The sequence below is a fragment of the Poecile atricapillus genome, chromosome W (genome assembly GCF_030490865.1).
Source record: "Poecile atricapillus isolate bPoeAtr1 chromosome W, bPoeAtr1.hap1, whole genome shotgun sequence".
In the NCBI taxonomy this organism is placed as follows: domain Eukaryota; kingdom Metazoa; phylum Chordata; class Aves; order Passeriformes; family Paridae; genus Poecile; species Poecile atricapillus.
This window is the reverse complement of record NC_081288.1, coordinates 52,606,239-52,618,464: the sequence shown is the minus strand read 5'-3', so window position 1 is coordinate 52,618,464 and position 12,226 is coordinate 52,606,239. Positions and strand designations below refer to the sequence as shown.

The 12,226-nt window shown below is 37.4% G+C and overlaps 1 protein-coding gene across 1 annotated transcript in view; it reads right to left on the bottom strand.

Annotated features, from left to right (window-relative positions):
- LOC131592446 (cystic fibrosis transmembrane conductance regulator-like) overlaps positions 1–12,226 on the bottom strand; it is an 87,073-nt gene that overhangs the window by 17,638 nt on the left and 57,209 nt on the right. The window contains exons 19-21 of the mRNA XM_058863960.1: positions 10,330–10,480; positions 8,991–9,218; positions 6,873–6,973 (exon numbers count right to left, since the gene is read on the bottom strand). Coding sequence (XP_058719943.1) covers positions 6,873–6,973; positions 8,991–9,218; positions 10,330–10,480 — 480 coding nt within the window. The remainder of the gene's footprint in view (positions 1–6,872; positions 6,974–8,990; positions 9,219–10,329; positions 10,481–12,226) is intronic.

Below are 12,226 nucleotides of genomic sequence, written 5' to 3'. Positions count from 1 at the left end.
AAGATTAAAATTAGCTCAATCAGCAATCTAATCTTTGTTGAGTAGCCTCCCTACAGGTTAATACATAATACAGCTTAATGCCATTTCCTTTCTGACTAACTCATTAACACTTTACAGTTCTTATAATAATCCTGATATCCTTCATTTATTTAATTCCTGAAACAGAGCCACAGTCAATGCTTTCCTGAAGGTAAATGAGATCTATTACATTACTATTGTCTGGAAAATAAATCATCAGACACAGTTCTGAGGATACGGTGATGCAACCCTAATGTCAGTAAATCTAAGTGACTCCAACCTATATGCATCACATTTTTAGTTATAGAAAATAGTTTCTAAAGACAGGTGCTATCACACTAACAGACTGATGGTGGTATCAGTGACTTCTCATTTCTCCTTCTCAGCAAAAATTGACAGTTGTTATTTTGTCACATGTCACCACCACTGCCAGCTTGTTTTATTTATTTGAAGTGGCCATTTTATGATTTCCAGCCTCTCAGCCAGTTCTTCCTGAACACCTGGGTGCAAGGTCTGCTCTACCTGGTATGGATGGCATTGTTGCAGTCTGGTTTCACAGGTGTAAGTGAAATGTCCAGCTGCAGAACCAAATCACCCCTAGCTGAAGGTTATGATTTTAGATGGACTGACTCACAGGGGTTCACAGGTATGTGTCCCTCCAAAAACTGTACAATTTAGGAAAACCAGGATTCTAGCTGGTTTCCATGTAATTCCACCTCAGATATTATAAATCCCATTTCAACCTTCTGCTCCACTTTTAATTCCACAGATTAAACACTGCCTTTTCAGTGAAAATTAGGATCAAGTATTTATCCAGCTTTTGAGCCATTTGCAAGCCTAACTTTGATTTTGTCAAGCTTCTCTATCTGCTTCTTGTCCTCCAACACATAGCTAGTTTAGGTTAACATTAAAATCCATTCTGTAGATGCTGTAATCCCTCACATACTGTCAGAGAATGCAGTTCATGCTGGCAGTCCTAAAGCCTTCAAAATGTCCTATTTTCCTCCTGTTCAAGAAATAAGTTTCAGCTCCTTACTTATAGAAGACGTGACTTCCCTTTACATTCAGGTAAGTGCCTCAGTCCAACTAATTAATTAATTAGATTCCTTGCTTTACAAAAACTTGTTCTTGTAAACATAATTTGTTCTCTAATCTGTATTCTCAGAAATATATTTCTGTTTAGTGCTATAATGGAAAACCCTTTGTACATCTTTGTTTAACTGCTTTTATATTCTTTCTGAAAAGTGTTTCTACTTGACACATTAGGTGCAATTCATTTTTGCTCCTCAATCCCAACTGAAATACTGTTGGGTAGATTTTCTATGTGGAAGTAAATGCAAGGGAATACTGGGATGATAGCTTATATCTCAGCATCTTGAAACACAATTGTGACAGAAGTTCTAAAAAGTGTGCTAACACACAAGCCCATCAATTCTTATTTCCATCTCAACCACTTTGCAAGACAGAAAAGCATGGTCATCATCATATCCATGTATATATGTCAGCTCTTTTTGATGTCACAAACAAGACCTCAGATCAGGCTGACAGTTTTCTCCCCATCTGACTGTCAATAGTAAATCCCACAATGCGCACCATGCAGTTATTTTGACTGGTATTTGATAGTACCTTTGTTTTCATAATTCTTAGCTTTATAGAAACATAGCCATTTTAGAAACAAAGGTCTTTCTTTAAGGTCTTGGCTTCATCAAGAGCTGTGACTGTTTGTACAGGCCGAGATTCCCCATAACTGCCCAAGAGGTCAGACCACAACACACTGTCTAACGTCTGCTGTGAAGCCAGCTGGATGAACAGCCTTTCTACACAAAAGAAAATTTAATCTCAATGTCCTAGCTCCCCTGACAGACTTGTCAGTTACGTATGCACATATTTTAGACCGTATTATAATTTTAAAATCAATTCTGAATTCCTTGTTCTATAGCTTGAACTATGATTTAAATCTGGGCAGAATGTAGCATGTCAGGAACATTTTACAAAAATATCCATTCTTCCTTTCACAGGTAGAAATGTTCTGTCATCCATAATGACAGGTATAGGATAGGTGACAGCAAGTTTCTTATCCATTTTTCCCATCAGCACTGTGCCAGCTATATTCATGTTCTTTAACTAGTGCTTTTGAATAAAGGAGTATATTTACTATTTTCATCCCTAAGTCTATAGCATAGTACACTATTTTTAGCCTTGCCTAATTTTATTTTGCTGAAATTTTAGTAGCACTGCAAATTCTTTAATTTATTTTCTCATTAATATCACTTAAACTCTTCTTAACTTTGAAGGAGAATTCATAACATAATTATATAATTCATATTTCCAGAAGGTGGAAGAAGTAATTATTTTACAAGTAAGATAACAGAATTAATTTAATCAGGCTCTGTGTTTTCTTCTGCTAAAAAGAGAGCAGGCACTCTCTTCAGACCAGACACACACAGTATTCAATGGTTGTGTTGCCAGACATCACCTCCTCACAAACCCACTGCTTGGAAAGTGCAGCTGGGAGATCCTGTGGGGGATTGGTCCAATGGTTCCTGTTGTAAAAAATCCCGTGCATTAAGTCATTGAGCCAAAGCTGGCCTGGTAGGCAGAACATACGGTTTTACCAAGGTTCCACATCATCTGCTGTTACATATTGGGTGCACTTATAGGATGTATACTTCTCTTCTGAACTGCAAAAATGAAATACTTGGTTCATTTAAAACTTTTACTGATTTTTTTTCTCTTTATCACACTGCTGTGCAGGCAGGCAGAAAAGAGAATGTTCTAAAGATTTTTTTCTTCATTATGTTTCCTTCCAGAAGACCAACACTCCACTTTGAGGACAGCCATTCTGATGCAGATTTTACAGTCGAGTATTTACTCTACTTTAATTTAAACTTTGGAAATTAACAGTATTCTCAGGTTTTCTGCCAACAGTAGTAAAAACAATAATAAGATCATATCCTAGATTTAAAAAAAAAAGAATCAATTGAGCAGGTTAAAAGAGGTTAAAGGTATGGGAATATAAAAGCATAAAAAATCATCTGTAAAAGCACCATTATTTTTCACAGCTGTATTTTTAAATTTAGTCTTCTTCCCTACCCTGTATTGCTTTAATTCTTCAGCATCCCTGATGTACAGGGTTGGGCACTGTGACGTTTAGCAGGTGGGGTTTTAATATCTCTTTGGGGGATTCTTTTTATATCTCCTTATATAAGTAATCTTGGCAACAGTAAAAGCATGGCATTGTCTCTTTCCCTGAAAAAAGGAACTGTCCTTCACCATTAAAGCACTGCTACTGCAGGATATACATCAGTGAAAGAAGAGGTTAGAAACCATTTAAATAGTCCACTGGGACTAGCTAATGCTTATCAGTGAAAGCAGCACTTACTGAAAAAATTATTTTTTATTTCCTTATGAAGGGGAAAAAACAATTTGGGACACTACAAGACAGCCTAGAAGTATAAAAAAAGACTGAAAACCAGCTGAAAGGATATTAGCAGAAATTATCAAATTGAAACAATAAATCTAGCCTAATCCCTAGCTTTAAATGAAACAACAGATAGCTGTTGTAGTGACTATGTATGTTTCTGGGGGGGAAAAGGGGGTTTGGGGGTTGTTTGTTTTTAAATAAAGGCAGAGCAGACAAAGTATCAGGGCTGTAGAGAATGAAATGCCAAAACCATTACCATTACCATTGTGGGGTATTAAGAGACAATAGGGATTTTTAATTTAAAGTCAAGCCTGTTCAACAAAAATTGTTTGGAAGACAATATCTGTGTATGTAGAAATAAAAACCAACCTAGGAACTCAGATTCTTCAATCTGTGTGCCAGTGTCATGGAAAGCTCACGAAGGAGATTGTGTGGAATAAAGTCAAATTTGCCACCTACCCATCTGTTTGGCCAGCTACTCCTTTGGACATGGCTTTCAACCACTTGCAGAAAACTCAAGCTTATATGACAACTAAAGATTGCTACCTACAAGTGTGCTATTCACTTGGGCATGCTTGTCTGCAGGCTTGTAAACACAGATATCACAGCTGCTCAAGGAAAGGCAAGAGTGATGTCAACTAGAGCAGTGTGTGTGTATCTGTAACTGGAGACATGGGGAGAATGTGCCAATTCTAGTCAATCTGGTCCTGTAGGGAGCTTCAAACCACCTCTAGAGAGAAAAATAGAGTATAACTAAATAGACTACTAAGTCAGGCAACCCTTTGCAAAACATCTTTAGCCAAATAATTTTAAAGTACTTTGAAGAAGGAAGTGCTAAATGCAGAGACTACAGAGTAGGAAATGATAAATACATCTGTATCACCCAATGAAGCATTTTTATTATCTTGACACCATTAAGCTATTTTTATCTGCTTGTGCACAGGAACAGCTTTTGAATGTCAAGACAACCATCCTGCCAGCAATATTTATTAATTTCTCATCTGGGAAGTCTAAAAATTCATGTAATGAGGGTGGGCAGTTATCCACTGCTAAAAGATGTCCAGAGGATCCACTGTAACCTGATGGACCTCAGAAGGCTGTCAATAATATAATATAACACATAACATAACCAGTGCTCCAGCACAGTCCTTTTCTTAACACAGAGCAAAAGTACTCAGAAATGTCTAGAGCAATTTGAGACTTCCTTTCCAAGGGAAAGGGAGTTACTTTCTTGTTGCTACTAACAGGTGACATTTTAAGATGGCTGTACTTTTAAAAAAGGGAAGTTCTTCTTTATTAAAGCACTATTGTGTCCAGCACCCTCTGAATCCTGCAGTAAGACTTCCTGTTGCTCTTGTGAAACACCTTCATTTTGTATTAAGCCATGTAATATGCACACATGATTTGTATACAGATTTTCATACTTAAAGTGATCACATTCTGCCTTACAGGGGATGGAGTTCACAAATGAGAGCCAAGTGAAGGAACATGGCTGTTGCTGATTTTGTTTTGGGGGGCTGACCTACTAGAGAGCAGCTTTGCAGAGGAGGACCAGGGAGTCTTGGTGGATGACAAATTGACTATGAGCTGGCAATGTGCCCTTGAGGCCAGGAGGACCAGTGGTGACCTGGGGTGCATCGGGAAGGGTATGGCCAGCAGGGCAAGGGAGATGATCCTGCCCCTCTGCTCGGCCCTAGTGAGGCGACATCTGGAACGCTGTGTTGAGTTCTGGGCTCCTCAGAACAAGAGAGACAAAGAGAGGGTCCCGTGAAGGGCCACAGAGATCATTTGGGGTCCAGAGCATCTCTTTTATGAGGAGAGGCTGCAGAAGCTGGGCCTGTTCAGTCTAGAGAGCACTGACAGGGGATGACATTAATGCATATAAATAGCTCAAAGCGTGTGTCAGATGGTACCAGGCTCTTCTCAGCAGTGCCCAGCGACAGAACGAGGAACAATGGCTATAAACTAAACCATTAAAAGTTTCACCTCAATGTAAGAACTTTTTCACATTGAGGATGACAGAGCACTGAACAGGCTGCCCAGAGAGATTGTAGTCTCTCTCTCTCTGGAAACATTGAAACCCCACCTGTGGGGAGTTCCTGTGTGCTCTAGGTGACCCTGCCTCGTCAGGGGAGTTGGACAAGAGGATCTCCAGAGGTCCCTCCCAACCCTAAAAATTCTGTGATTTACCAACATCACATTTTACTTCATTTTTAGTCGTGTAACTACTGTTCAGCAGGTCTTGCAGTTGAAGAAGGCAATGAAGCCCTTTCACAAAGTGCTTGCCCTTCAAGACAGGCTGTTCAAAACAAAGCAAAGGAGGAGCTAGCATAAAATGTTTGGTGGATAGGAAACACTTCTGAATGGCCATCATTCAGATCATTCTCAACTATCAGCAGTCACATGTGCAAACAAGAGATTAGATGCTCTAAGTGGTTAATTCCTTGTTCTGAGGCTTTTAATGCTTTCTCTCAGGATGCATCTAGTTGAATAGATTCTTTTTTAAAAAAAAATAATGTCAGCCTTGCAAATATTGCTTCACTGTCACCATCTGCCCCAATTATGTATTTTTAATATGACAATTAATTTCAATTAGTCACGATTTAAGGGACTCTGGAATTTTCTGTAATTTTTTTTTGTTTTCCAATACTGAAACGGTTGGCTCGAGAAGCTAATTTAGGGTTCAGAGCAGGTAAGACAGGATGTGGGAGATCTTTTTTCTCAGAATTTTTTTTTGGTTTATAAGACTGCAGTATTTTGTTACACAAATTCTGTCTAAGATCCTAGAATGAGTGAAGTTCATGTATCTAAGCTAATGTATGATGAAAAGTGTAAGAACAAACATATTCTTTTATGAGTTTCCTGTCTGCTTCACATATCTCAACAAATAGGTGATGAGAAGCTGACCATGTGAAATAGTCTAAAGCCAGTCTTACCTATTAAAATTATGTACAACTGCAATTTGAGGGTATTTTACATAACACCAGAAAAAGACTGCCAGGAAAGTCAAGGACAGATTTTTAAATCACTATTGATAATAGGTAAAAGGAACTCAAAAACATCTATTGTGATCTGCTATGCAAAGCTAAGTAGACCAAGGAAGGAATATTTTATATATATAAATACAGGAAATATAATCATAACAAAATAACCCCAGGCCTTTTCAAGGTTTTCCTATCGCTGCTACATCTGCAATCTGAATCCTCAAATGCAAGTATTTGCTGTTGCTTATTCCAGGCCAGAAAAACTTCTGATCATGGAAAAACTCAGTTTGTGACATCCCAAAACCAGTAGTTTGCTATCAAAGGTATGAGGGAAACTTTTCTGACACACCTGTGTAATATTCAACTCTGAAGAGAATTCACTGCACAACCATAATCAACAAGACAATTCCTCAAAAGAAAGCCCAGCACTGTGCATTTTTGCTTACCAAACTATCAACATCTATGCTTGAGTTTACTGCCCACTGCAAGGTTCCCATGATGTTCATAGCTAAAGTAAGAATAATTCCAGCTGTACCCGGTCCATCACCTGTGGAGAGAAAAACACATTCCATTTCTATGTAAATAAAAAGCCATTAGAAAACATAAAATTAGCATGTATATCTTAAAATGCATATTCATACTCTCTCCTCTTTCATTTCATGGAGAAAACATGGGTTTGTTAATCATAAAAAGGACTAAGAGCTAAATCACAGTTAAACACCTGACTAGAAACCCTAATCTTGCTTGGCAGAAGAAAAAGTTAAATCTTGGTACTTAACCTGTAAACAGAATCAGGTCTCTGCAATCTTGATTTGACTTCCCTTTTTCCAACACATACGAATCTGTGAAATTACTCTTATCTAACTAAAACACCACACACAGCTAACAACTTTAAAATTCAAAATGGCTTACATTTTCATTTCTTTGACAAATAGAGGATGTTCTCCTTAGTGTTTCACAAAGATGCAGGTGTAAATTTTTTAGCTTTAATTGTCAGCTGTAACAATGGGATTTCCCAAGGATTTTCCTTTATTACTTCATACAATACAATATAAGCATTTAATATACCACACTGTTGATTTTTAACCTCACCATGTGTTAAATGGAATTGAGAATTTAAGGCAAATGCCTTTCTATGATTTCTTCATTCCTTATATAGTTTTCTTCAATAAACCTCCTCCTGCTTTTTTAATAGACATCTCATTATATAAGTAAATGTAAAAGTAAGCAATAAAAGCAACATATTCCTCATGAAAATTGATAGATTAAGAAAAGAAATTTAGTGTTGCTCCAAGGGCCTATTATAACAGTAAGGATTATAATGGTGGAAAGATGAAAAAAACATCCAGGACAACTAACACAAGAAATTATTTTCCTAAAAAACCCAAACTACTAAGGACACAGAGTAAGAAATGAGAAGGGCAGCAGAGAATACTATTTCCCATGAATGGAAGGGGAACTAGAAATCTCCTTAGTAACAAAAGTATTGTAAGTGCCTATTTTCATACAGAAGTATGTGTGGTGTCTTCTTTTGTAAGGAGAGCTAGATCTCCTTCTACAGAAAACAGAGGATAGCATTTCATAAACTATACAATATTTGATAAATTGCAAGCTCTTATTTAACTCCTTTTCAACACTAAAGTACAGCTGAGAGAAATATGAGTATTTTTAGATTTAAAAATCTCCTCCATATAATCATCAAACTCTTGTTAATCAGCAACCATAGTACTGAAACTGCATACAGATAGATCCTGCACACGAAGTTAGAGTAAAACTCGGGGAGGTAGAACCATGTCCAAACATAACTAAAGCACAGTGAATAAAAAACTGTATTTGAAGTAATCTCTAGCTGAATTTTTCCACAGAAATTAATTATTAATTATTAATATTTCTGGGACATCACACTCCTACTTTTTGTTTGTTTGAGGCTGGCTACACCTGGCAAGTCATGGGCACCACTTCAAATACCAGTAAGATACAGTGTGATTTTCATTCGTATATTGTGTTTACTAGGAGTGGTGAGTCATTTTTCAGGGGATTTTGAATAGAATTTGCAAAATTTCACATACAAAAATGGGTCAGTGAGTTGGGAATTAAAGAACTAGATGAAAATTTCTCCTAATGGTGTGGACTTTAAAAGGATATTAAAACTTTTAATGTCTTAACCATTTGCAAGTGAGAGGAACATTAACTTCTATTTACTAAAAACCTTTGAGCTGCACAGGTGTGATCAACATCCAAACTTCTCGGAACAGTAATGCAGTTTCAAATTCATGAGAAAATTTTACAGCAATTTACTATCAAGAAAATTAAAGTTTTGTCCCTTTATTTATAATTTTCTGATTAATCCCTTTAATGAGTCCTCTACAATATCAGACTGCTGGCAATAATGGTGTTATTTATATTTTAATTAAATTGGGTTTACTGTTATGACATACTTAAATCAATGACTCCAATGTATGCTAAATTCTGCAACAGTTTATTTCTTTCTGAATTTTCTAAAGCTGAGCTGTTAAAAAGAAGCAGCACACTTCCATTTCATTTTTGGGGTAGAGTTACCATACCTGTAGTTATGATAGAGATAAATGCCACAGCAACAAAAAAGACAACAAAAATAATTTCTATCCTCATCTGGAACCAGCGCAGTGTTGACAGGTAGAGGAACCAGTTTGCCGTGTGTAGGTTCAGAGCTTTGTGAAATAAGGTCTCAAAATACGGCTGCCGCCCAAAGGCTCTCAGTGTCCACAGCCCTTTTAGGCTTGTGACAAGATGGGTGAAAATTGGACTCCGAGCTGTAAAGTATTTAAATTAGAACAACATAAACATGCATGAGCAAATGCCTTTGATACAATTCAAACAGCCCCCCATGCTCTACCTCACAGCAGCGTAACTACTGCCAGTGTGTAATTTACACATGTTGTCAAAGTACATGACTGAAGAAATCCTAACAAAGGATATACAACAACAGTCTTTGCAAGAATGGGTTGAAATTGCATTCAGTGTATTGGCAGGAAAGGATCACAATAATTCTTCATAATTATCACATAACTACTTGTCTCATATCTACTTGGGGAATCTCCTGGCCCTCTGTAGGATGCCACAAGAGAAAGTCTGTTCCTCCCCAGCCAAAATTAATTCCTACAGTTTTGATAACTTTGATATATGAAGCTTTCTTAGCATAGGCAGAGTACTTTAATGCTCCAGATTCAACTGCACTGACATGGTAATTTTAAGCAGATCTTGCATTACATAAAAAGTGGTGAGCCAGTGCTGGATCCCTGTGAACATCAAAGAAATTCAAATTTAGATCTGAGGAACTCCAGAATTACACTTAAGTAAAAGAGAAGAGGATCACCACTGTTTAAGATTCAGGACTGATTTGCTGACGATCTGCCAGTTTGCTGCAAAGCCAGGCAGCAGTACATGGTCTGCAAATTCACACTTCCAAATGAGGTTTTTAATTTTACTTAGAACATTTTTGTCTCTTAATGGGGGGGAGAGGAAGGAAATTTAATCAAATAACTTATTCAGAAATAAGAACTCTTTGTGATCAAGAGATATCCATTGAAAATTTTTCTTACAAAGAAGAAAACTCAAAGGGTACATACCAAGTCTGACCACAATTTTGCAAGTTACATTTACTCTCAAGAAAACTGTCAAGACTTTGTTTTCAGCTGCAGTGGTGATAAAGGCCATATTTTAAAGGCCTTTTTATTGCTCTTTGGCAGCAGAGCACTCAGTATTGGCTGGATCAGAACAGCCCTGACTTTAAGGAGATATGTGTTCTGCTCCCAAAGACAATGTCATCTTGCAAGAGCAGAGGCAAAAATGAGGAGAAAGGGTGAATCACTTCTCAATTGATTTGTTGTGGATTTAAAAGTCTACCAATTTTGCTGCTCCTACCTTCAGATTCCAGTTGTTTCAGCTGTTGAGAAGTGTGGAGGAAGTATGCCCTTAACAGAATAAAGGCTGCTATCACAGGCACTGATGCCAGGAAGATGTAGGGCTCTAATATTGAGACTACTGTTATAGCGCCAATCACAATCAGTATTAACTGTAGAATGAAAGAAAAATACTATTGATATAGCAAACTTGTCATTTTATAGACTAGAGACTGGTGATGATTCTCCTTCCTATGGCAACTATGTACTGTTTCTACAAACATGAAGTGCTAACCTAAGAAGACTTGCAGCTGAGAACAAATCTCCATGAAAAGATAATGAATAACTTGGACCAGATCCATAACCTGTTGCAATAATCTGCCATCTTTTTTAATAGATGGAAGAAATGTTTTCCCTAGTACAATCAGTATTGCAGGCTTCTAAAATATGAAGCCACACAAAAACAATAGTAGCTAGGCACTCACTCTCTACTTAAAATTATAAGAACTACATTTACAATATCTGCAGCCACCTACCAAACCTACTGCTGTTGTCCCTGTCTTGTCTGGACTAGGTGTGCAAGACTGACAGGAGCTGTGTGACAGTCTCCTCCTGCAGATTCTGGGCAAAGCAGTCTTGCTGAGGATCAGAAAAAGTGAGTTTTCCTTCTTTGCTAGCTCAAGGGACTGTAACTCATATATGAAACTAACACTACTGCTCCTCCTGATCAGAACACAGGAAATAAGTTGTACAAGAACTTGTGGTATGACAAATTAGCAGTTTCAGGAGAAATAAAAAGGTGTTTAAAGGTGTCAGATGATTAAAGGAACAAAATTGTTTCAGAGTTAATCTATTTTAACCCGCTAGAGACTACTACCATTTTAAGACCTCATTCTCAATAGCTCCAGACAGATTTAGCTAAATCTGGTCTTGATCTTTACTCTGTAGGAGACTTAAGCAGGTAGACTGTTTTTGCCTCATGTCTAAATCTAAAGAAAATCAAGTATACCAATGTACATAGAATAGCAAAGTTCTTCTTTGTATGAGAGTGTTACTTCTAACACTAAACAACTGCTTCAAGCTGCAAACTTACCAGCATAAACCAACTGCAAATGGACAATTTGGACAAAATTATGAACATTTCATTGAAACATCACTGCAAATGACCAGTCAGCAAAGAAACAGATGGAAAGCAAAACTAATTTCACATTAAGAAGAAACCTGTAGTGGGTGCTTTTGCTACTACGTTCAAATAAACTCAAGGAAGGATTTAAATTCCAAGTTAGAGGTCTTTCATGAACAGGTAAGCACATTCTAAGTTTCCTACCACTTTTTATTTTTCATCAGAAATCCGAGAAACGCAGTATCAGCATCACATATGAAAAAAAACTACATTACAGCTGAACTAGCTAAAGGAGGAATGGCTTTGAACTGAAATAGAGCAGGTTTAGACTAGATATTAGGAATAAATTCTTTACTGTGAGGGTGGTGAAGCATTGGAACAGGTTTCCCAGAGAAGTTGTGGATGCCCCACTCCTGGAAATGTTCAAGGCCAGGTTGAAAGGGGCTCTGAGAAACCTGATCTCATGGAAAGTGTCCTTGCCTGTGCAGGGGGAGTTTGAACTAGATGATCTTTAATGTCCCTTCCAGCTAAAACAATTTTATGATCCTATGAGTTCTTTCATTATTTTCCTCACTTCTCTTAAAGAACAGTGATATGTGTGGGTTACGCTTGTGCAGGCTGTTTAGCACTGGTCTGCAGCAACTCAAGAATGGATTTGTGTTTACTCATTACTTCAAACTGCGGAAATTAGTAACACTTGTATCTCCCTCTAATTGTTAAGAAGCAAATGAGCTATTCAAGTGATATTGAGCCAAGTTATACAGTTCTCACATTACTTGAGATTAGTCACTCAGTG